The sequence below is a fragment of the Chiloscyllium punctatum genome, chromosome 18 (assembly GCF_047496795.1).
Source record: "Chiloscyllium punctatum isolate Juve2018m chromosome 18, sChiPun1.3, whole genome shotgun sequence".
In the NCBI taxonomy this organism is placed as follows: domain Eukaryota; kingdom Metazoa; phylum Chordata; class Chondrichthyes; order Orectolobiformes; family Hemiscylliidae; genus Chiloscyllium; species Chiloscyllium punctatum.
Window position 1 is genome coordinate 71,355,216 of NC_092756.1, and position 26,577 is coordinate 71,381,792.

The window sequence follows — 26,577 nt, forward strand, 5'->3', positions numbered from 1 at the left end:
CGCAATGGAGAATATGTCCATGCCTTATTGCCTGCCCAGTTCGGAATCATCCGCTTGCGCACAGTCATTGGGAAACAAGAAATCATGGTGTCCTTAGAGACCTTTGTTTCTGTCCAGAGTCTTCTCAGATGGAATATTGTATGGCCAGTAGCTACTCAATGTCAGGGTTATCCTGATGGAAGGCATCAGAGAGCCGGGAGGAGAAAACCATGCTGAAGACAGCACATTGACCAGTTTAACTCCATTAGTGACTGGGAATGGGTTGTGCCCATATATGACAGTGTGGAATTCTCCAACCATTGTGAAGAATCTTTTGGGGTCAGCAAATTTCTCCCTAACCTCCAAACACTCTCATGGCTTTGACTGTCTCAAAGGGTTTGCTCGTTGATGTAGTGCAGAGGGTCTATCCTCTGAGGTGGATGGTTTCCCTGGAGCTGTCTAACTGTAAGCCCCACATCAGTGGTTCTTCAACCTTCTCTGAAACTGCAGTGCCTCTCTGGCAGCGGGTCCCGGTTGAGAAGTTGCATTAAGCAGCTCAGGAGGACTCTGGTGAAGATTTTGAGATGGAGAGGAGGAGGGTGACTATGACTGTTGCGAGATTAGCAAGTTCCTTCCCACTTATACAGTTGGACAATGGAGGCACCTTATTATTCTTCCAGGATGGTCCCTTGCTTACACAGATTCAAATACTTCAATGAACTTCTTGACAAGTTTTTGACTTCCGGCCTTGTATACTCAGCCAGAATAAATACTGCTCCTGGAGCTGTCTTTGGTAGCATTTGTTGTTCTGTACAAATGTTTCACCGTAGCAAGAGTCTATCTACTTGTCTTTGCTTTCGATCAACCTGGGTCTAAAAGGCAGGTAAACTGGGGACTTACACACTTTGAAACACAAATTTAATTGAACACAGAAAGCTCTTCATGGAAATAGTTGATGGCAACTTTTGGTAGCTTATTGATTGCTTCCTCACTGATGGATGAAGGCATTTAGTATAAGTTTAAAGCACTTTAGCCATCTTTGTAGAATTTGGGTTCTTTTTCTGGGAGCAATATTGGCCAGTCAGCACTGGCGATGAACCAGTCCATGGGGCCTGTGAACTAATGCCAGAGCTAAATTCTCACCCTATAATAACATCCATAATATGGAAGTGTTCTGCGTAAACAGAGCCTTAATAATGTTTTTGGGAAAGACGGAAGTCCCCACAGAACTTGAGAGGAGCAGGGAGAGAACAGGAGCACAGGGTTAGGGATGGAAAGTAACATCTCCTATAGCTGTCACTGCACACTGCCCTCCTCTTGACTTCAGCACCCTTGGCAGTGCCCATCTCACGACTGCCATGCTGACACCGCACCCTGAAGGGTGCCTGCGGTCAACAGACCCTAATTGGAAAAACACTGGGTTAGAAGAGGAGGGCTGGGAAGAAGTATTACCACTGGCATGGTCCTGTTCATGTTCACCATTTGGCATCTTACTCCCTACCTCTCTTGTAATTTAAGGAGCTGGTTGTTCTACATTTCTCCCTCATGGGAAAACATCCTCACTGCACCAAACAGAGGCAGCCCCATTGTCATTGTTCTGATGAACAGTCACCAACCTGAAAGTTACATGTCGCTCTCTGTAGATACTGCCTGATGTGTTCTGTACCTCCAGTGTTGTGTGCTTTTTATTTCAGATTTCCAGCAGTATTTCGTCTCTGGTTTCCTACTTCTGTCTGACTTTCTGGATAAGATCTGTTCTCACCACACTGGGGAGAAGGCCAGATTCAATTAATTGCATTGACTTTAGATTGCTCCATCTCCTTTCCCCATAGCTAATCCAAACCCTATGATACTATGATCACTGTCTGCTCAATATCACCCTAGTGATATTGATAAACTTCACTCACTTCATTTCCCCCATCAGAACTATATGCACAAAGGCGTACTGCATGCTGAGTCAGAAACATACAGGTGTACAAAACTGTCCTGCACACACCTCAAATCTTTCCCTCTCTGCCGTTTACACTATTACTCTTCTAGTTTAAATTGGGATACTGGAAGTTCTCCATTATATTGTTATTCTATAATCCTTGCACCTTTGTAATTTCCTTGTAAACTTATTTGTCTACATTTCTACCATGGGTGGCTTGAAGAATCTGCCCTTGTCCACTCCTCGCTCCCCCTCTAAGATGTCCTCTCCCTCCAGCTCTGGAATATTATCTTCCATCAATCCTTCCTCCTTTCTTTCATTCCCCAGGTTCCCTGAACACCTTGTATCCAGGCGTGTTCAGTGCACAGTCCTGTTCTTTTTTGAGGGGAGTCTATTATCATTACAAAGATCAGAAGTGGATGTCTGCTTTACCATTCAATGAGAGTGTTCTCAGCTTGACTTTCCTGCCCCTCCCCCATAACCCTGATCCCCTGATGACTAAATGTCCGTCTATCTCGGCTTTGAATATTCTCAACAAGCCCTCGGTGGTAAAGAACTCCATCAATTCACTACCCTCTGAGACAAGTCATTCCTCCTCAGCTCCGTCCTTACTCTACCAGCCCTTATTCTGAGATTATGCCCTCTGGACCCAGACTCTTTCCACAGGGGAGACAGGCTCTCATTACCCCACCCTGTCCAGTCCGCTACGAACCTGATAGGATATAATGTATAGAATATATAGAATCCCCAGAGTGTGGAAACAGGCCCTTCAGCCCAACAAGTCCACACCGACCCTCCGAACCCATCCAGACACATTCCCCTACCCTATATTTATCCCTGACTAATGCACCTAACCTACACATCCCTAAACACAATAGGCAATTTAGCATGGCCAATTCACCTGACCTGCACATCTTTGGACTGTGTGAGGAAACCAGAGCACCCGGAGGAAACCCACGCAGACACGGGGAGAATGTGCAAACTCCACACAGACAGTCGCCTGAGTCGGGAATTGAACCCGGGTCCCTGGCGCTGTGAGGCAGCAGTGCTAACCACTGAGCCACTGTGCCACCCCGTGTATTTCAATAAGGTCACCTTTCATTCTTCTAAACTCCAATACGTACGGGCCCAAACTACTCAATCTCTTGCCATGAGAAAAAGTAATCGCTCCACACTGGAGATCAACCATGATATCAGGATCCCAAATATTTTTATCCACTATCACATATGTTCAATCACTATATACAGGATTTAGACCACCTCCTGCAATCCTGAGCTGACCAAATACTTTTCCATTTCACAGTCCTGTGATAGCTTTTGCTACAAACTGTTGCGCACCCCAGCTTTCCTCTCTACTATTAGCCAGTCCCTACATCCCTGCTAAGTTAATGTAAAACCTCTCGAGTAGCACAAGCAATTTGCCTTACAGTGACTGGAGGAAGGGGGGCACTAAGGAGCACCTCGTCACTTGTTGAGGAATGGTACGTGGTACTGAGACACTACCAGAATGAGATGGAAGCCTTCAAAGCAAATGTGCAACCCCCACCTCTCTCACGTTGCTCTTGTTCATGATCTGGATCAGGAAATCCAGGATGTCGTCTTCATTGAAGAAGCCAGTGACAGGAGAACTGGAAGGAAAACCATTCTAATTAGTGTTACGCAGAGGGAATAAAGTGTGCACTCTCCTGCAGGGGACGGGAATCCTCAGTGTCCACCTCCATCCCAATGGCACCAAGCCTTCCCCACCAACCACAGAGGAGACGGTAACAGAGACACATCCAGGGACAGCACACCAACAATCACACAGCATGGAGTGACATGTGGACTGTAACGCAGTGTGATTTATTCAAGGTCTGTTCCAAGAATAAAGTGCCAATATTGTAATAACAATGTCAAGACCATGTCTGTGATCTTCCATCTTTTTTCAATTGTGGACTAAAAGGAACCGAGTATTGCTGAAGGATTACTGCAGGTTTTGAAAACCTGACACACACTGTTCAGACAGACTGGGCTAGTACTGACTGGGATTTAGAAGAATGGGGGGGGGGTCTCAAAAACATACAAAACCCTGGTGTGGCAGAACAGCTAATTGTGGGACTGAACTAGGTGTCACAGTCTAAGACTAAGGGGCAAGGGGCAGGACTGACAGGAGGAAGAATTTCTTTTGAGTGCATTGTGAACCTGTGGAATTCTTTCCCACAGGAAGCTGTTGGGGGCAGTTTGTTAGATATATTCAAGAGGGAGCTGGACATGGCCCTCGCAGCGAGGGGGACCAAAGAGTATGGGGAGAGGGCAGGATTGGGATACTTAAATTGCATGATCAGCCATGATTGTATTGAATGGTGGTATGGGCTCAAAGGGCTGTTTGGCCTACTCCTGCACCTATTTTCTATGTTTCTCCAAATCTAGAGGTGAAGAGTAGCCGGGGCCAAGGGTATGTACAAATGGAAAGCTGGCAACAAGCAGCTGATTGGTTTGTGAACTGGTGACCAATTAGAGAATGACGGAAGTCTTCTGCCTGCTAAAATCTACGGGACTGGTCCTCAGGTAGCCGAACAGTTTGGGACTCTGAACAAGATAGGCAGAGGTCATCCAGTCACCACCAGCTCTGAATTCGAAGGGAACTTCTGAATAAAATTACAATGTTTAGAAGACATTTGGATGGATACATGAGCAGGAAAGGTTTGGAGGGATATGGGCCAGGAGCAGGCAATTGGGACTAGTTTAAGTTGGGATTATGTTCGGCATGGACTGGTTGGATCTGTTAGCGTGCTGTATGGCTATGACACTCTCTGTTCTTTGCAACAAAACCTACTTTCAGCATGGAGGTAGACAGTTTATTCTTCTTTATAGCCGTTGCTAATTAATTAACGTCTAATGAATAAGTCAGAGAAATGTGAATCAGACACCATACGCCTCCCTTAAACAAGTGGAAGTGTCCAGAGGAGGAGGACTCAAAGTGTTGCGATCAGGACAAGAATGATCTCAGCAGATTCTGTGAACAGGGACAGCCTGGACGACCTTCCCAGTTCTTCCCTCTGCCTTGTTTCTTTCCTGTCCATGACACTGTAAGGGGCAGTTTATAAGGAGATTACAGGTTTAATTGGCAGTGCTTTATGCCAACAATTCTTATTTGCTTGCTTGCGGCCAGAGTCTATTTTGCTTATCTAGGTTTTCCATCAACCAAAGACTAAAAAGGCAGGTAGGCTGAGAAACTGTCACATACTGTAAAAGAATCTTTAACAATCCAGGAATAGCGGGATTTGATTTTCGGTACACTATCACGGGGAGGTGTGACTGTAGCAAGAGGGGGAAAAAATCCCTGCCTTTAGTTTTACTGAGCAGAGTCCTGCACAGAATGACACTCCCCAGACAGCACTCACTGATGAAATTCTGCCACACCACAGGCTCACCTTTCGATGCTGCTTCCGTTTGCTGACCACACCTGCAGGAGGCGCTGCCGATTCAGAATGTACAGTCTGCTCTTTGTGGTGATCAATATGTCACTATCGCTCCCTCCGTGTCTGCTAAGAGTCTGTACGTCCCTCACAGAATCATTACTGCGAGGACAAAATGAACCCAATTACATTAAAGTTAGTTGACTTTCAAAACAAAATCTAACGTCAAATCCGGACCCCCATAACCCCACCACAGTCCCTGTATAGAACCCTGTCAAATCCCCTGCACAGACCTCCCTCACCCAGACCCTGTACAGGCCCACACCGTGAAGGTTTGGATGCTGGGAGACACAGGATAGGGGGGAGGCTGGTGCTGGGAGCAAAGGTCAAGCACAGTCAGAGTCAGTATCCGATCGTGGCAACAAAACTAGGTGCAAGCAAAAAGCAGCAACATTTTGAGAGTTGCTGGCTACAATTCCCATTTCACACTGAAAACTGAAGCATTGAGATTTTCATGTCTAAGAGAAATAGTTAATTTCAGTAAAGCCTATCCATTTTGTTAAGCAATTGACTGCCACAGTATTAAAGGTTTAGATGGAGAGGAATTTGTTAAGGATGTACAAGACAATTTTCTGATTCAGTATTGGATGTCCCTACTAGAGAAGGTGCAAAACTTGACCTACTCTTGGGAAATAAGACAGGGCAGGTGACTGAGGTGTCAGTGGGGGAGCACTTTGAGGCCAGCAACCATAATTCTATTAGTTTTTAAATAGTCATGGAAAAGGATAGACCAGATCTAAAAGTTGAATTTCTAAATTGGAGAAAGGCCAATTTTAACAGTATTAGGCAAGAACTTTCGAAAGCTGATTGGAGGCAGATGTTCGCAGGTAAAGGGACGGCTGGAAAATGGGAAGCCTTCAAGAATGAGATAACGAGAATCCAGAGAAAGTATATTCCTGTCAGGGTGAAAAGAAAGGCTGGTAGGTATAGGGAATGCTGGATGACGAAAGGATTTAAGGGTTTGCTTAAGAAAAAGAAGGAAGCACATGTCAGGTATAGACAGGATAGATCGCGTGAATCCTTAGAAGAGTATAAAGGAAGTAGGAGTATACTTAAGAGGGAAATCAGGAGGGCAAAAAGGGGACATGAAATAGCTTTGGCAAATAGAATTAAGGGTTTTTACATATACATTAAGGACAAAAGGGTAACGAGGGAGAGAATAGGGCCCCTCAAAGAGCAGCAAGGCGGCCTGTGTGTGGAGCCACAGAAAATGGGGGAGATATTAAATGAGTATTTTGCATCAGTATTTACTGTGGAAAAGGATTTGGAAGATATAGACTGTAGGGAAATAGATGGTGACATCTTGCAAAATGTCCAGATTACAGAGGAGGAAGTGCTGGATGTCTTGAAATGGGTAAAGGTGGATAAATCCCCAGGATCTGATCAGGTGTATCCAGAACTCTGTGGGAAGCTAGAGAAGTGATTGCTGGGCCTCTTGCTGAGATATTTGTATCATCGATAGTCACAGGTGAGGTGCCGGAAGACTGGAGGTTGGCAAACGTGGTGCCACATTTAAGAAGGGCGGTAAGGACAAGTCAGGGAACTATACACCAGTGAGCCTGACCTCGGTAGTAGGCAAGTTGTTGGAGGGAATCCTGAGGGACAGGATGCACATGTATTTGGAAAGGCAAGGACTGATTAGGGGTAGTCAACATGGCTTCGTGCATGGGAAATCATGACTCTCAAACTTGATAGAGTTTTTTGAAAAAGTAACAAAGAGGATTGATGAGGGCAGAGTGGTAGACGTGATGTATATGGACTTCAGTAAGGCGTTTGACAAGGTTCTCAAGAACTAGAGGGCATAGGTTTAGGGTGAGAGGGGAAAGATATCAAAGAGACCTAAGGGGCAACTTTTTCACGCACAGGGTGTTACATGTAAGGAATTAGCAAGGTTAGATCTCATGGAATACAGGGAGAACTAGCCATTTGGATACAGAACTGGCTCAAAGGTAGAAGACAGAGGGTGGTGGTGGAGGGTTGTTTTTCAGACTGGAGGCCTGTGACCAGTGGAGTGCCACAAGGATCGGTGCTGGGCCCTCTACTTTTTGCCATTTACATAAATGATTTGGATGCGAGCATAAGAGGTACAGTTAGTAAGTTTGCAGATGACACCAAAATTGGAGGTATAGTGGACAGCAAAGAGGGTTACCTCAGATTACAACAGGATCTTGATCAGATGGGCCAATGGGCTGAGAAGTGGCAGATGGAGTTTAATTCAGGTAAATGCGAGATGCTGCATTTTGGGAAAGCAAATCTTATCAGGACTTATACACTTAATGGTAAGGTCCTAGGGAGTGTTGCTGAACAAAGAGACCTTGGAATGCAGGTTCATAGCTCCCTGAAAGTGGAGTCACAGGTAGATAGGATAGTGAAGAAGGCGTTTGGTATGCTTTCCTTTATTGGTCAGAGTATTGAGTACAGGAGTTGGGAGGTCATGTTGTGGCTGTATAGGACATTGGTTAGGCCACTGTTGGAATATTGTGTGCAATTCTGGTCTCCTTCCTATCGGAAAGATGTTGTGAAACTTGAAAGGGTTCAGAAAAGATTTACAAGGATGTTGCCAGGGTTGGAGGATTTGAGCTATAGGGAGAGTCTGAACAGGCTGGGGCTGTTTTCCCTGGAGCGTTGGAGGCTGAGGGATTGACCTTATAGAGGTTTACAAAATTATGAGGGGCATGGATAGGATAAATAGACAAAGTCTTTTCCCTGGGGTAGGAGTGTAGAACTAGAGGGCATAGGTTTAGGGTGAGAGGGGAAAGATATAAAAGAGACCTAAGGGACAACATTTTCACTCAGAGGGTGGTACGTGTATGGAATGAGCTGCCAGAGGAAGTGGTGGAGGCTGGTACAATTGCAACATTTAAGAGGCATCTGGATGGGTATATGAATAGGAAGGGTTTGGAGGGATATGGGCCGGGTGCTGGCAGGTGGGACTAGATTGGGTTGGGGTATCTGCTCGGAATAGACGGGTTGGACCAAAGGGTCTGTTTCCATGCAGTACATTTCTTTGACTCTATAACTGTTGTCCCTCTCAAAACCGTGCAGGGAGTGAGCAGCAGGGAGCAGTGCTCTCCAGTTGATCCTGGCTGCATGTGGAGCACCTCCGTGACCCCTCTCACTGCACATGATCAGAAACACAGCCTTGGGGTATCAATGGATTTGAGAGACAAAGTGAACCTGAATCAGTCTGCACCCCATTCCATCTCAGAGTACACCCCAGACTCCCTCAGTGCATATCCTGGGCTCCCCTCGGAGCAGCCTGGGCCCAGAGTGCAGGGGTTCTGTGGGCAATAACATTATGCCAGAATCTCAGGGTGGGCTCAATCAGTGAGTGAGCTGGGTTAGGTTGCAGTATTGAAGATATCTCAGCCTAGGTGGGGACGGATACAGAACAATGCCAGGAAATCTCTCCCTGTCCCTGGAGTAAATGGGCAGACGTGGAATTCTCGAGCACCAAAGCTGCAAGTGGAATTGACTTCTTATGAAACCACAAAACAGTCTCACTCAGTCTCAGGATGTGTGCACTGGGTTCTTTGTGAGGTGATATTCTTTAACTCTGTGCAGATATTCCCTGCAGAGACAGAGCTAACATTTCTGTGTGAATAGCAGTGCAGCAGGGGAAGGAGCGTGTGCCAGAGAAGCTGAAAGGGGATCGGTGATGGGCTCAGGCTGATATTGAACCTGTGTACAGACACACAATCCACCTGCTGCCTTGTCTCTCACAGTTCTGTATTACATGTGATTTGAAAGAGTCAGGGCGATGGAAAGATACAGCTCATGCCTTTCAATTGACTTCTCTTCCTAGTTTTCCTCCTCTTCACAGGCTTTTATTACATCACATCAGCACTGAGTGTTGATGGAAAGGTCACAAAGATTAGCCATGCCCTGGCTTTTAAAATGTGAGAGAGAGAGATTGTACTAAAGGCTCACTCTGCTTTGTCCTCGTTATGCGGCCTTCCTGTTTGACGGTTGTTTGAACACTCAGTGGCTTTCGATCACCGTGCTGATCATGGGCCATTGTTTATGTCATAGATTCCTTGGCCTATGGGCAGCACTTGTGGCTTGCATGCTAATTGCTGCCCGACACCAGAAAGTCAAAATGGCGGAAACGCCACGCCACCTGCATCTGACGGCACTCAACCCAGCTGAAGGCATTTGTCAAGTGGACTGCAACACAGTCCACGTGTGGGAGGCTCTGTACACGGAAGTTCAGGAGGCGAAGGGACAGGCAGGGAACATGAGGTGGAGGGCACAGACAGTGCACCGGTGCAGATCATTTGTGAGAGGGCGAGCATGTCCTGTGCATTGATCTCATGCAGTCCGTAAACTTTACATGAACAATCTATTTACAGTGTATCAACTACAAAGACAAACTCCCCCTTCTTGTTCACCCCATCCAGCTCAGAAGCACTTACCCCATGAATAAATGGTTCTGAGCACATCAATGTATTAGCTTGTTAACCTAAAGTGACCCTGCGTCCTTGGCTCTCAAGGTCATCTTTAAAAGGCTGTTGTTGATAGCACAATGCAGTCATGTGAGAAAGCACTGCTATAGCAGCTTGTTCAAATACGTGACTGATTGCAGAAACAGGTCAGTTTATTGCTATTTTGGACTGCAGGACGATGAGCCTCTTTTGGCATCATTCTTACTACGTGACTAAATGCAGTCTCCTGGAAGGGAATCAGTGTCACATGCAAACCTTCAGAGAGGCAGCACAAAGGAAGATAGTATTGTCATGCCCTGCACAATTTAACCATCAAACAGAGCTCTCTGCCTTAAGTTCACCAATCAACAAGTCACTTTTAGAAAGGATATTATTCCACGCTAACAATTAATATACACAGAGCCGCAACTGACATATCAAATTAAAGCTCTTTTGTGCCAACTTATGAATGGTGGCGGACAATTAAACAATTCAATGGAGGAAGAAGCTCCAATAACAGCCCTCACCCTTAAAATGGGTCCCCAGTGGTACAAATACCAGTCTTCAGCCAATTCAATCCACTCCATGTGATAGTACAAAACAGTGAAAGGTGAAGGTAGTGGATGCTGCAAACGCTACGAGCCCTGATGACGTTCCGGCAGTAGCACTGAACAAACTGGGTCTCTAACTGTGCTATTCCAATGAAGCTATAGCATCTACCTGCTCAGGTGGAACATTGTCCAGGAGGGTTCTGTCCAAGTAAGGCAAACGCAATCCACTCAGTTAGTGCCCCATTCAGCAAGGTGTCATCAACCGTGCTGCAAAAGTACTTCAGCAGCTGTGATGCACTTTGGGTTGAAAAGCACGACTGGAATGCGTGAGACAGGCGTCTCAGCTCATATGATTAGATTAGATTACTTACAGTGTGGAAACAGGCCCTTTGGCCCAACAAGTCCACACCGCCCCGCCGAAGCGTAACCCACCCGTACCCCTACACCTACATCTACCCCTTACCTAACACTACGGGCAATTTAGCATGGCCAATTCACCTGACCTGCACATCTTTGGAGTGTGGGAGGAAACCGGAGCACCCGGAGGAAACCCACGCAGACACGGGGAGAACATGCAAACTCCACACAGTCAGTCGCCTGAGGCGGGAATTGAACCCGGGTCTCCGGCGCTGTGAGGCAGCAGTGCTAACCACTGTGCCACCGTGCCGCCCACTGCCACCGTGCCGCTTTGTGGGCTGAAGACTAGTCACAGATTGTAAGGAGTTTCCTGAACCTGAGCCTCAGACCACTTTCGCAGCCTGTCATTGAATTAAGGAGCCCTCTTGCAGGCCTATACAAACACTACTGCCTGCCACTGATTGCTCAGTTTGGTTTTGACCAGATGTTCGAAACACCCTGAAAGTAGGTTACAGCTTGATGACAGCAGCTGGCTCTCTGATCCTCCTAATGCACCAAGACCACGCTCCCAGACATCAACCCTGTTAGTGCCCTGCCTAAACACTCCCTGCTGCTCCACGTGCTGTTGTGTGATAGTCACCTGTACAGTCCAGACAGGTTCTCGTTTCTCTTCCATTCCCATATGGAGTCCTGGTTTTGTAGAGATGGAGGCAAGCTGCCTTTGCCATTTGCTTGGGTGTAAATGTCCTTCACGGCCACAGCCTGGATATTTCCTTTAAAAGGGGAGATTGTTGGGTTAGTGAAGAGCAGGAGGATTCTTTACAAAGAATAATTGCTCCCTATTCTAAGCACTAGGAGATTTTTTTTGTGCTCCCGTTGTGTCATCTTTCAGCTGTTGTTCACGGCTTTATTAAATTAACTCTGACGCAGGGGCTGTGGTTTAGGGGATAATTTAATTAGCAATTAGGACCAGAATTCAAAAACAAACATGCAAACTTTAGCTAAACAGCTGCATTTGCTGGGAATTGGGATGACGTTCTATTCAAATCACTGCGTTTTTGTCCCCAAATATACACCTTATTCGTAAAATTTGTCAACTTCAAATTTGTCAATATGCAAGATTACATAAAATAACAAAGTAATACCTTATTTTTGCAGTGTTCCAAAAGCTAATGCTTCCAAATAAATCTGTTGGACCATAACCTGGTGCTGTGAGATTTTTAAACTTTGCCCACTCTAGTCCAACACCAGCACTCGCAAATCAAAATAATATGGTTCAACTTTCTCTCAATACATGAAGATGGCACTCTTGAGGTGCTGGAGACTTAACGTTTTTTTTGTTTAAATGAGATGATGATTATTTTTCTGGTTGAATAATTGGTCAGATTGAGATTTTCACTGTACATTCATGCAGGTGCGTCCCCTCACAACCGCGCAGGTTCCTGTGTCGTCTTGTCCTGTTATTGAAACAAACCTTTCAGATCCCTCAAAACCCAAGCTTGGGGTCCCTTTCTCACCACAATCCGAGCTCTCCGCTCTTCTCTCAGGTTTCTCAGCCTCAGGACTGTACTCAACGGTGACCAGAGTCCTGATCAAAACTGCAAACTTGTGTTAGAAACATGGAACTCTTTCCTGCACTCTCTCATATTCTCCAAGAGATGGTGCTACCAACTGTACAATATTAATCACCTTATCCATTTCCCAAAGGTCAGGCTGTTTACTGTGAATGCTGCCGGCTGGCTGGAATTCTTCTCGTGCACAAGCAATGAGCATTTAAAAGTTATTTGTGGTGAATAATCTTTACTTTCTTATTGAAGAGTGACATTGAAGACACGGAGAAGAAGGTTACCTCAGAGTACAACAGGACCTTGATCGGATGAGCCAATGGACCGTGAAGTGACAGATGGAGTTTAGATTAGATCAGATCCTTCGGCCCAACAAGTCCACACCGACCCTCTGAAGAGTAACCCACCCAGACCCATTCCCCTCTGACTAATGCACCTAACACTGTGGGCAATTTAGCACGGCTAATTCACCTAACCCGCACATTTTTGCACTGTGGTAGGAAACTGGAGCACCCGGAGGAAACCCACGCAGACACGGGGAGAATGCGCAAACTCCACACAGACAGGTGCCCGAGGTTGGAATTTAACCTGGAATCCTGGTGCTGTGAGGCAGCAGTGCTAACCACTGAGACACCGTGCTGCCTGTGAATTTCAAAGGAAAGCCTTATTTTGATTAGGCTTTCCTTTGATTAGGCAGAGTTTAATTTTGATAAACATGAGGGGCTGCACTTTTGGAAAGGCAATTCAGGGCAGGAAGTACACACTTACTGGAAAGGTCTTGAGGAGTGTTGCTGAACAAAGAGACCTTGGATTGCACATTCATAGCTCCTTGATAGTCAAGTCACAGGTAGATAGGATAGTGAAGAAAGCGTTTGGTACATTTGCCTTTATTGGTCAGTACATTGAGTACAGTATTTACTACTTCCTCAGCACTTTAGTAAATCAGTGCATTGAATCTAGGAGTTGGGAGGTTATGTCACGGCTGTGCAGGACATTGGTGAGGTCACTTTTGGAAAGCTGCGTTCAATATTGGTTCCCCTGCTGTAGGAAGGGTGTTGTGAAACTTGAAAGGGATCAGAAAAGATATACGAGGATATTGCCAGGGTTGAGACTTGAGCTAAAGGGAGAGACCGAATAGGCTGGGACTATTTTCTCTGGAGGCTGAGGGGTGATCTCAGAACTTTATAAAATCATGAGGGGCATGGATAGGGTGAATACAAAAGTTCTTTTCCCCAGGGTGAGGGAGTCCAAAGCTACAGGGTTTAAGGTGAGTGGGGAAAGCTTTAAAAGGGACCCAAGGGGGACCCTGTTCATGTAGAGGGTGGCGCGTGTATAGAATCAGTTGCCAGAGGGAGTGGGGGAGGCTGGTACAATAACAATATTTAAAAGGCAGCTGTGTGAGTATATGAATAGGAAGGGTGAGAGAGAGATATGGGCCAAGTGCAGGTAAACGGGACTAGATTTATTTGGAATATCTGGCCGGCATGGACAAGTTGGACCGAAGGGTCTTTTTACATGCTGTACAGCTCTATGACTTTGTGACTAGATGAATACAAGTTGTATTTTGGGCATGACATGACGTTGAACATATCTTCCGCCACCTTTGCCTCCACACTCATTTCTTTGGACAAGAGCTTTCTCCCCATCTTCACCCACCTCCAACACTCTACCTCCACCTGGACCCCTCTGACCTTTTACCCACATTCGATCGTTCATAGAGAAGTCTCAACATGACACTGGTTGCCTCATTTTCTCTGCCCCTCCTCCTCCATTCCAAATTATCTCCCTTTGAACTGACCGCACTCCATGCTCTCAGATCCAACCCTGACTTTGTCATCAAGCCAGCTGCTAAGGATGATGCTGCTGTCGTGTGGCATACTGACCTGTAGTGGGTGGCACGGTGGCACAGTGGTTAGCACTGCTGCCTCACAGACATCCGGGTTCAATTCCCGCCTCAGGCGACTGACTGTGTGGAGTTTGCACATTCTCCCCGTGTCTGCGTGGGTTTCCTCCGGGTGCTCCGGTTTCCTCCCACACTCCAAAGATGTGCAGGTCAGGTGAATTGGCCATCCTAAATTGCCCGTAGTGTTAGGTAAGGGGTAAATGTAGGGGTATGGGTGGGTTGCGCTTCGGCGGGTCGGTGTGGACTTGTTGGGCTGAAGGGCCTGTTTCCATACTGTAATGAAATCTAATCTAATTACAGAGGCTGAGCGCTAGCTCTTGGACAACTCCTCCTATCTCTCCTGGACCATGATCCCACCATGGAACACCAGGATATTGTGTCCACAACGGTCACTAATCTCATCTTCCCCCACCACTGCCTCCCAGCTCATAGTTCCCCCAACCTCAAACAGCTCGCTTCTGCCTCCTTCCCAAAACCCACAAACAGACCCATTATTTCTGCTTGCTCCAGCTCCGCAGAACTCAACTCTACCTACCCCGACTCAATATTTACTCCCTTTGTCCATTACCTTCCCACTTACATCCACAATTTCTCTGACACTTAATGTGCCCTTCAGATTTTCAGTTTGTGGGCTCCAGCGGACTCCTCTTACCATTAGGCAAAAACGAGGACTGCAGATGCTGGAGATTAGAGTCAAGATTAGAGCGGTGCTGAAATGCACAGCAGGTCAGGCAGCATCCGAGGAGCGGGAAAATCGACGTTTCGGGCAGGAGCCCTTCATCAGGAATGAGGCTGGAATCTTTGGGGGTGGAGAGATAAATGGGAGGGGGTGGGGCTGGGGAGGAGGTAGTTGAGAGTACAATAGGTGGATGGAGAAAGGGGTAATAGTGATAGGTAGGACAGGAGGGTGGAGCGGATAGGTGGGAAAAAAAGATTGAGGTGGGACCGGTCATGAGGGCGGTGCTGAGCTGCAAGTTTGGAACTAGGGTGAGGTGGGGGGAGGGGAAATGAGGAAACTGTTGAAGTCCACATTGATGCCCTGGGGTTGCTGTGTCCTGAGGTGGAAGATGAGGCGTTCTTCCTCCAGGTGTCGGGTGGTGAGGGAGTGGCAGTGGAGGAAGCCCAGGACCTGCATGTCCTCGGCAGAGTGGGAGGGGGAGTTGAAATGTTCAGCCATGGGGCAGTGGGTTGATTGGTGCGGGTGTCCCAGAGATGTTCCCTGAAGCGCTCTGCGAGAATGAGTCCAGTCTCCTCAATGTAAAGGAGACCGCATTGGGAGCAAAGGATACAATAAATGACATTGGTGGATGTGCAGGTAAAACTTTGATGGATGTGGAAAGCTTCTTTGGGGGCTCCAATGTGTAAATCTCCCTTCTCATCTATCCACTCCACCCTCCTCTCCGACCTATCACCTTTACCCCTAGTGGAAGGGAGTTTCCCAAAATGGAAAACTGTGACCAGTGGTGTTCCGCAGGTGTGTGTGTTGGGACCACTGTTGTTTGTGATATGCATAAATGATCTGGAGGAAGGTATAGGTGGTCTGATTAGCAAGTTTGCAGATGACACTAAGATTGGTGGAGTAACAGATAGTGAAGGGACTGTCAGAGAATACAGCAGAATATAGATAGATTGGACAGTTTGGCAGAGAAATGGCAGATGTGAGGTAACGCATTTTGGAAGATCCAATTCAAGAGCAAACTATACAGTAAATGGAAAAGCCCTAGAGAAAATTAATGTACAGGGAGATCTGGGTGTTCAGGTCCACTGTACCCTGAAGGTGGCAATGCAGGTCGATGGAGTGGTCAAAAAGGCATATGGCAAGCTTTCCTTCAATGAATGGGGCATTGACTACAAGAGTTGGCAGGTCGTGTTACAATTGTATAGGACTTTAGTTCAGCCACATTTGGAATACTGCGTACAGTTCTGGTCACCACGTTACCAAAAGGATGTGGATGCTTTGGAGAAGGTGCAGAGGAGGTTCACCAGGATGTTGCCTGGTATGGAGGGCGCTAGTTATGAAGAGAGGTTGAGTAGATTAGGATTATTTTCATTAGAAAGTCGGAGGTTGAGGGGCGACCTGATTGAGGTCTACAAAATCATGAGGGGTATAAACAGGGTGGATAACAAGAAGCTTTCTCCCCCCAGAGTGGGGGACCCAATTACTAGGGATCATGAGTTCAAGTTGAGAGGGAAAAAGTTTAAAGGAGATGTGTGGAATGTTCTTTATGCAGAAGGTACTGGGTGCCTGGAACGCGTTGCCAGTGGAGGTGGTAGAGGCGGGCACAATAGCGTCATTTAGGATGTATCTAGACAGATACATGAATGGACAGGGAGCAGAGGGATACATATCCTTAGAAAATATGTGACAGGTTTAGATAGAGGATCTGGATCGGCACAGGCTTGGAGGGCCGAAGGGCCTGTTCCCATGCTGTAACTTTCTTTGTTACAAACTATTCTGTGACTCTACGGCATCCTAATGCTGAAATAGAAACTAGCTGCAAAACCACACTTAATCCAATTAAAGGCTTTTCTCCCTAATGCCTCCTTATTACATGCAGACGTTTTTTTCATCCGACGCACTTTAAAGATAAATTTAGATTTCTGAGGAGCCACACAGACAGACGGTCTCTTAGGCTCAAGTACAGAAGGCACATTGAGCAGGAAGCGAAACCAGGCGAGAGAGGACAGTGTAGAGATACTAGCGATGAGAAGGCCTCCATGGAAGCTTAGAAAAGCAGGAAGGAAGTGGACAGATTACAGGAATGCCACTTTAGAAGACCTGATCTAATGGCAGAAGGCGGAGCTGTGAATGATGAAGCTGTTGGCAGCAAGTGCAGCTGCTGCATACACAGACTGATTCCTGAAATGGCAGGGGTGACATATGAAGGCTGGATAGGTCAGAATTATAATCACTCGGGCTTAGACGAATTGTAGGGGGTGGGTGGTTCTCTCAGAAAGGTACAAAATTCTAACCGGGACTAGACAGAGTAAAGGCGGGAAGGATTTTCCCCGACGACTGGGAAGTCCAGAACCAAGGGTCAGTCTAAAAATACATAGCAGGTCACTTAGGAATGAGATGAGGAGAAATTTCTTGTCCCAGCAAGTGGTGAGCCTGGGAATGCTCTGCCATACAAAGCAGTTGAGATCAGAACATTGAATGCTTTCAAGGAGTTAGATATAGTTATTGGGGCTAAAGGGATCTAAAAGGTGTGGGGAGGAAACAGGAACATGGAGAGTGAGTTGGATGATCAGCCATGTTTGAAGGGTCAAATGGCCTCCTCCCTCCTCCTATATTCTATGTTTCTATGTAACAGATGGCATTTGAAGTAACCATAGTCCCAGAAGCCCACAGGCTGCATGACATTACAGAGAGGTGACTGGAGGAGAGTTCAACCTGAAGGTCACTATGCCTTAAAGCAAGGGGTAAGGTTGAGAAGGCAGAGCCTTTCATGGTGACCTCAACTAGTGTGGGAACTGAACTCATCACAACCCAGCCATCCATTCAATGGAATCAAGGAGGAGAACAGACTGTCATAGAACCACACAGCACAGAAAAAGCAGGAGGCCATCAGGGGAGTTTAACAAGAAATGAAGGGTCTTCAAGGTCTTCCCTACTATTGACTGTAGCAGTCGGTGCAGGGATCAGCAAGTGACAGTGTGGGAGTGACAGTCTCAGCATTTTACACTGACCTTGGTGATGGGAGAAGGTCAACTCTACATCCCAACATTCTGGCTCAGCACCAGCTGCATGAAGCTTATAGTCTCACACCAGAGGTTCGAGTCTAGCCTGAATGGGGAATGGTGCTGCAAACTGGCATCTAAGTGGCAGCATGGTACAGTGTGTGATGGCACGGACAATAACCAAGAACTTGGCCTCAGATAGGCGTGGCACAAAGGAGCTGAGGATCCAGGTGGGAAACAGTAGTCCAACATTAGGAAGTGATCAGGGAAAACTAGTTTGCTTTCTCCTGCTTACCATAGCCAAACAGAACGTACAGCGTGCCTCCGCCAGACACGTAGGCCTTTGGACCAATCAGCTTGCCCTCACCGGTGACATTGTAAGAAACTGACCGGCCAATCAGGGCCCCTGTTGCTCCTGACACGAACACAAAGGAGATATCACGAAGCCGACTGGTCTGGAACAGAAACAGAAACAGAAACAGGTTTGTTAGAATCACGTGCAGCAAGACTTGGATATTCACTGGTGATTGTACTCCTCCCTCCCATCGGAGTGAACTCACCTCCTTCTCAGTGAGCTGCATTATGTGACTGGAACAGGAATCCAAACCCCAGGATTAGTAACCCAGAGAACGTGACTTTGAATCCCTGAGAACTGACCTTTTAGTTTTAAGAATATGACGTTAGTGAAGGAGACGTTAGTGAAGCTGTCAGAAAGAGTGAACGGGTTCACTCACACCCTTTAAAACAGGAATCTCTCAGTGTCACTTGGTCAGGCTCTAAAGGCCCATATTAGTCCCAGTCCCATATTAGTGTGAACGCTCTGTCTGGGATATCCCCTTCTAGATCGGAATCCTTACTTCCAAACCAGACTGGATGAAAAGTCGCTTGCTTGCCTGCAATGGAGTTTATTGACCAAATGTTCAGGCCAAAAAAAACCCCTCTCTGAGCTGAAGGAACTCAATTCAGTGCAGCAGTCACATGCAGCAGTCAGTGGAGTGGATCAGTGCTGAGACTGTGCCCCTTCTGCAGTGGGAGCTGACTTCGTTTGAGAGGGGAGCAGCGGTGAGTAGGTAAAGGGTCAGCAGCCAACAGTCATAACAGATTTTAGCTCCTCTAACTTTTCCCAGCTAGCTATTAAGATGATCAAGTTAGGACCTTCTGAAACCTCTAATTGAGACCTGGATACACTTTCAGAGGTTTCCACACACCACAGAATCGCTCACTGGAATATTCAACTTCCCGAGCAACTCCCGGCTGCGTTGGGATGTCCACAATGTCCAAAGCATCATTCCAGTCTCAGCTTCAACAACAACTATCGTCCTATCAGAAGATCTGGGCCAGAATGACAAGAATGGCAAGTGGAGCAAGTTTCTAAAGCATAGTTAGAGCCCATGGAGGGGGGAAGAATATTAGTTAAAAACAGGTAAACCCCATAAGATCCACTAGTTGCTTCAGTAAAGCTATAACACATCCAAGGTGCCACAACAGTGGAGTTCAGAGTTAATTGGGGTGGCACAGTGGTTAGCACTGCTGCCTCACAGCGCCAGGGACCCGGGTTCAATTCCTGCCTCAGGCGACTGCCTGTGTGGAATTTGAACATTCTCCCCATGTCTGCGTGGGTTTCCTCCCACAGTCCAAAGATGTGCAGGTCAGGTGAATTGGCCATGCTAAATTGCCCGTAGTGTTAAGTAAGGGGTAAATGTAGGGGTATGGGCGGGTTACGCTTCGGTGGGTCGGTGTGGACTTGTTGGGCCGAAGGGCCCGTTTCCCCACTGTAATGTAATCTAATCTAATAGTTCCAAATTAATTTACTGACATAAGGGAGAATGTTTTGATTGGATGGTCACTGAGTAATATTACTGACACAATAGTTCAATGAACTCAGGAGATATATATGTGTACTGTTTCATTCTACAAATAAATGTCACCCTCCAGTTGCAGACAGGCTGTGGAATCTTCTGTCACCAATTGGCTACTGGGAGTATAACAGAGAGCAGCAGTATTCTTGAGGGACCGATAGGAGGATGTACCTTAAATACCCATCATGTTATGCTCACCCTGATACTGAAAAACAGGAAATTGTTGTTGCATGCACCCGCAGGAAACACGGCATCTTTTGCTAGATTGTTGTTACAGCTGTTATTTGATCAGTGCAACCGGCCATTTCACGTGGCCGACAGATCACAGTATTAACAGCAGGCAGGTTTACCCGAGTCTGGGAGCACACTCGCAGTCTGCATAAATACTTGGCATTAGTTGGGATAGGAGATATTTGCCCTGAACAGGCACAGTGAGAACACAACTCTGATCACCAAAGGCCAGAGATGACGGGAAAGGATATCATTTTTATCCTCACTTTAACCGAGTAACATACCCAAATGCAAGAAAACCATCTCAGGCTGATGAGTGGGCTCACAGTTTGAGAAAGTGACATCAGGGAGATGATAAACTAGGATAGTGCAGAACTAAAGATGATGTATTTACCGTATCCCTTCCTGATATTCAAAAACATCTGATGGGCCATTTGTGAAGGGACATTGTGGTTAATATTGTGCACACCTATGCGCGCAGGAAGATCCCAGAAACAACCAGGGTAACTGCTCAGCAAGTCTGCTCTATCTTTGGACAGGATGCTGGCTCAGGCAATGAGAGAACTCCCTGCTCTGTTTATGTCCACCAGAACCAGGTTTAACATCTCCCCAAAGATGGGACACGCCTGACAATCTCACACCCCTTCAGGACAGCACATGATTGTCAGCGATGGGGTAAATTTCTACCGAGGCTTCTCACCTTAACTTACAGAAGGAAGGCAAACAAGTAGGAGAGCTCCCACACTGAATTTGCTCAAGGGGTGTCCAAATGCTGGAATGGGGATTGAACCCCAGAGTATTCTGACTCAGAGGCAAGAGCAGTACCACTGAACCAAGCCAGCACTTACTAGGCATGAAGGGTGATTACCACCCTAACTGCGGAGGATGCCATCCTCTGGCTATTTCACTGGGAGCTCTGCAGTTGTGTCAATCGAAGGCTGAGTGTTGGTCCATACCAGTACAGCAGGTCTGCTCCCAAGCAGCAAGTCTGTGAATCCATCACCGTCTACGTCTGGAAGCAACACTGCTGGGGTGGCCGGAATCTGATGGGACCGGTACACGCTCTTCATTTCCCACAGGCTACTTCCTGAAAAATAACAAATCTGATTCCTTAAAAAGAGAATGATTGCTCTGCAATATCACTGTCACAGACAGAGTGCTCTGTAACACAGTGCCCAGCCAGAGAGAGTGTGCTTTGGAAACAAGAGAGTCTGGACAATAGAGACAGAGCCCTGAAATAACACAAGGTACCATCATAGATAGAAAACTCTGTAACACAGTGCCCTATGGAGGTCATCAACATGTGCATGATCCAAAGCAAACATGTTTGCAGTAAATGTTATGCAGTTTGAGGGGAACTGGCTCAGAGTCATTGAGCAAAAGACAAGCTGTAGACACTGCAACACATTGGGTGCGGGACAAGTAGTCTGAATACTCTGCTGCAGGAAGTGGTCAGACTCCCCAAGGATTGGATGACCTGATTTGGTCCATAGTCAGGGACTTTGGTGGGTATACTGTAAGCACGGCAGGTAGCTGAGGAAGAGCCTGAGCCCTTGCTATCATCTGAGAGATTGGGAATTCTGGCAAGCTCCGTGCAGGTCAGCAGGGTAGATGAGCAAACTGACCGTGGCATTGTGATCCAGGAGGTCTCCAGACTGGGTGGAGTTAGAACATAGAACATAGAACAATACAGCACAGAACAGGCCCTTCAGCCCACGATGTTGTGCCGAACTTCTATCCTAGATTAAGCACCCATCCATGTACCTATCCAAATGCCGCTTAAAGGTCGCCAATGAATCTGACTCTACCACTCCCTCGGGCAGCGCATTCCATGCCCCCACCACTCTCTGGGTGAAGAACCCACCCCTGACATCTCCCCTATACCTTCCACCCTTCACCTTAAATTTATGTCCCCTTGTAACACTCTGTTGTACCCGGGGAAAAAGTTTCTGACTGTCTACTCTATCTATTCCTCTGATCATCTTATAAACCTCGATCAAGTCACCCCTCATCCTTCGCCGTTCCAACGAGAAAAGGCCAAGAACTCTCAACCTATCCTCGTACGACCTACTCTCCATTCCAGGCAACATCCTGGTAAATCTTCTCTGCACCCTCTCCAAAGCTTCCACATCTTTCCTAAAGTGAGGCGACCAGAACTGCACACAGTACTCCAAATGTGGCCTAACCAAAGTCCTGTACAGCTGCAACATCACCTCACGACTCTTGAATTCAATCCCTCTGCTAATGAACGATAATACTCCATAGGCCTTCTTACAAACTCTATCCACCTGAGTGGCAACCTTCAAAGATCTATGTACATAGACCCCAAGATCCCTCTGTTCCTCCACCTGACCAAGAACCCTACCATTAACCCTGTATTCCGCATTCTGATTTGTTCTTCCAAAATGGACAACCTCACACTTGGCAGGGTTGAACTCCATCTGCCACTCCTCAGCCCAGCTCTGCATCCTATCTAAGTCCCTCTGCAGCCGACAACAGCCCTCCTCACTGTCCACAACTCCACCTATCTTTGTATCATCTGCAAATTTACTGACCCACCCTTCGACTCCCTCCTCTAAGTCATTAATAAAAATTACAAACAGCAGAGGACCCAGAACTGATCCCTGCGGAACTCCACTTGTAACTGGACTCCATGCTGAATATTTACCATCTACCACCACTCTCTGACTTCGACCGAGTTAATTGGAACATTATAGTAGTATGGAGATGGTACAGTTAGGAGGATAGAAACAGCTCTCATTAGCCAAGAGTTAGATTCCAACTGTGTTACTTGCAGTTTTCATGTCTACAGGGTACCAAAGGCACAGGTCGGACTAGTAAAGAAGGAGTATGAAAAGCTAGGGGCCAAGTTAGAAAGCAAAACTTCCAAGACAATAATGCCTGGATTATTTTTAGAGCTAAGACACTGGCATCATTTTTGGGGAAAGTGGAAGTTGTAACACTGGGGTAGTATTCACCTGAACAGTGCTAGGACTAGTGTTCTGTGAGTTGCATACCTACATTAGTAGAGAGCGCTTTAAGCTAAGTTGTTTAAGTGAGGGAGCCTATGATAAAATATAGGGAGAGGACAAGGTAAGGCAGCAAAATTGCAATTAGGATAACGAAAACATGATAGAAAGGGACAGAGTGCATAAAGTGTCCCAGCAAGTAAAGGTAGACATTGCTTAGTAGGTACAGAATTTAAACATTGCTCATGGCCATCAGACCTTAAATATTGCTAAAAAGAGACACCAAGTCAATGCTTTTCATCTTGTACCCTTCAGGACATCTGATTTGGAAAGGGAACATCAATTTATACAGAAATAGTTGCAAGGTAACCAACACTGAACTCTAATGTTCAACAGAACATGGCATTTTGGTAAAAAGGAACGTAGGAAAAGTTGGAGGGGTAGCTCTATTAATTAAGAATGGCAAGTACACAATAGTGAGAGCTTGTCTTAGTGTTGAGTTGCAAGGTACAGAATCAGTTGGGATAGTGAAGAAATAACAAAGAGGTCAGTGTGGAAGTAATTTATAGGCCGCTACTGTAAGCGCAAGGTAAGACAGGGTAACAGGACTAAATAATGGGGCTTGTGAGAAAGGTATGGCAATAATCCTGGGTGATTTTAAATCAATATATGGTTTGAAGAAATCAGACTGACAAATTTAGGAGTGCTTTCAGGACAGAGTCGAAGAGAATACTGAGACGCAGGCTACTGGATGAGACAGGATTGACGTTCGCAAGGAGGAGGTGTTAGCAATTCCGGAAAGTGTGAAAATAGATAACTCCCCTGGGCTGGATGGGATTTATCCTGGGATTCTCTGGGAAGCCAGGGAGGAGATTGCAGAGCCTTTGGCTTTGATCTTTATGTCAACATTGTCTACAGGAATAATGCCAGAAGACTGGAAGATAGCAAATGTTGTCCCCATTTTTTAAGGTGAGTAATTATAGACCAGTGAGCCTTACTTCGGTTGTGGGTAAAGTGTTGGAAGAGGTTTTAGAAATAGGATTTATAATCATCTCAAGAGGAATAAGTTGATTAGGGATAGTCAAGACGGTTTTGTGAAACATTGGTCGTGCCTCACTAACCTTACTGAGTTCTTTGAGATGGTGACCAAACAGGTGGATGAGGGTAAACCAGTTGATGTAGTGCATATGGATTTCAGTAAGGAGTTTGATAAGGTGCCCCATGGTAGGCTATTGCACAAAATACAGAGGCATGGGACTGAAGGTTATTTCGCGGTTTGGATCAGAAGTTGGCTAGCTGAAAGAAGACAGAGGGTGGTGGTGGTTGATGGGAAATGTTCATCCTGGAGTTCAGTTACTGCTGGTGTACTGCAAAGATCTGTTTTGGGGCCACTATTGTTTGCCATTTTTACAAATGACCTGGATATGGGCGTAGAAGGATGGGTTAGTAAATTTGCAGATGACACTAAGGTCAGTACAGTTGCGGATAGTGCCAAAGGATGTTGCAGGTTACAGAGGGACATAGATAAACTGCAGAGCTGGGCCGAGAGGTGGCAAGTGGAGTTTAATGTGGAAAAGTGTGAGGTGATTCACTTTGGAAGGAGCAACAGGAATAAAGAGTACTGGGCGAGTGGTAAGATTCTTGGTAATGCAGAGGAGCAGAGAAATCTCAGCATCCTTGTACATAGATCCTTAAAAGTTGCCACTCAGCTTGATAGGGTTGTTCAGAAGGCATACAGTGTGTTAGCTTTGATTGGTAGAGGGATTGTGTTTTGGAGCCACGAGGTCATGCTGCAGCTGTACAAAAGTCTGGTGCAGCCACACTCGGAGTATTCTGGTCACCGCATTATAGGAAGGATGTGGAAACTTTGGAAAGGGTTCAGAGGAGATTTACTAGGATGTTGCCTGGTATGGAGGGAAGGTCTTACGAGGAAAGGCTGAGGGACTTGAGGCTGTTTTCTTTAGATAGAAGGAGGTTGAGAGGTGACTTAATGGAGACATATAAGATAATCAGAGGGTTAGATAGGGTGGACAGGGAGAGCCTTTTTCCTCAGATGCTGATGGCCAGCAGGAGGTGACATAGCTTTAAATCGAGGGGTGATAGATATAGGACAGATGTCAGAGATAGGTTCTTTACTCAGTGTGGTTGGGTGTGGAATGCCCTGCCTGCAACAGTAGTAGACTCGCCAACTTCAAAGGCATTTAAATGGTCATTGGATAAAGATAAGGATGAAAATGGAATAGTTTAGGATTGGTTCCACAGGTCAGTGCAACATCAAGGGCCGAAGGGCCTGTACTGTGCTGTAATGTTCTATGACAGCTTCTAAGATCAATAAGTTCTAAAGCAAACCAGAAAGCAAGCTGTTCTAGATTTGGTAATGCTCGATGAGACATAAGTGGGCATATTTTTCAGTTGAGAGAAAAAGATTAAAGAAAAAGACATGAGAGGTGTTTTTTTTAAAACAGAGTGGTTCACATGTGGAGTAAACTTTCAGAGGAGATGGTGGATGCGGGTACACTTACAACTTTAAAAGCCAATTGGATAAGCACACGAATAAGAAATGTTTGGAGGGATATGGATCAAGCGCAGGCAGGTGGGACTAGTTTAGTTTGGGATTATAGTCAGCATAGACTGGTTGGATCAAAGGATCTGTTTCTGTGCTGTATGACTCTGAGATAGGAATAACTTATGACCTGATCGTAAAGTCATTGGCACATACCAGGCATCATAGTTTAGTTTGTGGGAGAGAAGTGAGTCTAAGATTAGGGTTTTAAACTTATATAAGAGCAATTATGAAGCTTTAAAGACTGAGCTAGCTAATGTGAACTGAATATGTAGGTTAAGTGATAGATCAGTAGCAATATAGTTGTAGACATTTAAGCAGACATTTCATAACACACAGGAAAGATGCATTTAACTGAGGTAGAAAGATTCTCAGGGAAGGATGGTTCATTATTAGCTAACAAGAAAGTTAAAGATACCATTGAATTGGAAAAGCATAGAATTCAAAGCAGCAGCTGAAAAAAAATTGACCAGAATGTTTAAAACAGCAAAGAATAACCAAAATACAATATGACAGACTTTACAGTATGGAAGCAAATGGGCTAGAAATTAAAAACTCAGAGACTATGAGTTCCTACAGGAATTTAAAAAGGAAAACAAAAGTGAATATTAGTCCTCTAGAGGGTATATTTAGGAACTCTTCAGTACAGAAGGCCTGTATTATGGAATGAGAGTTGGATTACAGAAAGGAACGGACATTGCTGGATTGCAAAGGGCTATCATGTGACTACTTGGACTTGGAAAGTCGAAGTGTTTCATTAGCTGTTCACAAAAAAAACTAGTGACTTTGATCAGCAAAGCTTTTAAAGAGAAATAAGGGTTTTATTGCTTTAATTGTTGAGAAAACAGACCTGAAAAACCCTAATAAATCTATGCTGCCATCGTCTAGCAACAGCCTCTGGAGTGAGGTAATGGGTGTTTTATTTTATTTCACAAATATTAAGTTGTGAGCAGTTACAGGAGGGGTTTATAAGGGCAAGCTGTGTTCTCTCAGTCCTGAACCGTCAGCGTTTAGGCTGAAAGTAGCACACTATATCTTCTGGGGTTCTGAGGAAGGGTGACTGGACCTGAAACATTAACTCTGATTTCTCGCCACTGAATCTGGCAG

The 26,577-nt window shown here is 45.9% G+C and overlaps 1 protein-coding gene across 1 annotated transcript in view; it reads right to left on the reverse strand.

Annotated features, from left to right (window-relative positions):
- Positions 1-26,577, reverse strand: part of fam234b (family with sequence similarity 234 member B) — a 57,902-nt gene that overhangs the window by 14,516 nt on the left and 16,809 nt on the right. The window contains exons 5-9 of the mRNA XM_072588437.1: positions 20,895-21,025; positions 18,144-18,303; positions 11,340-11,472; positions 5,323-5,469; positions 3,456-3,537 (exon numbers count right to left, since the gene is read on the reverse strand). Of these exons, the coding sequence (XP_072444538.1) occupies positions 3,456-3,537; positions 5,323-5,469; positions 11,340-11,472; positions 18,144-18,303; positions 20,895-21,025 (653 nt within the window). The remainder of the gene's footprint in view (positions 1-3,455; positions 3,538-5,322; positions 5,470-11,339; positions 11,473-18,143; positions 18,304-20,894; positions 21,026-26,577) is intronic.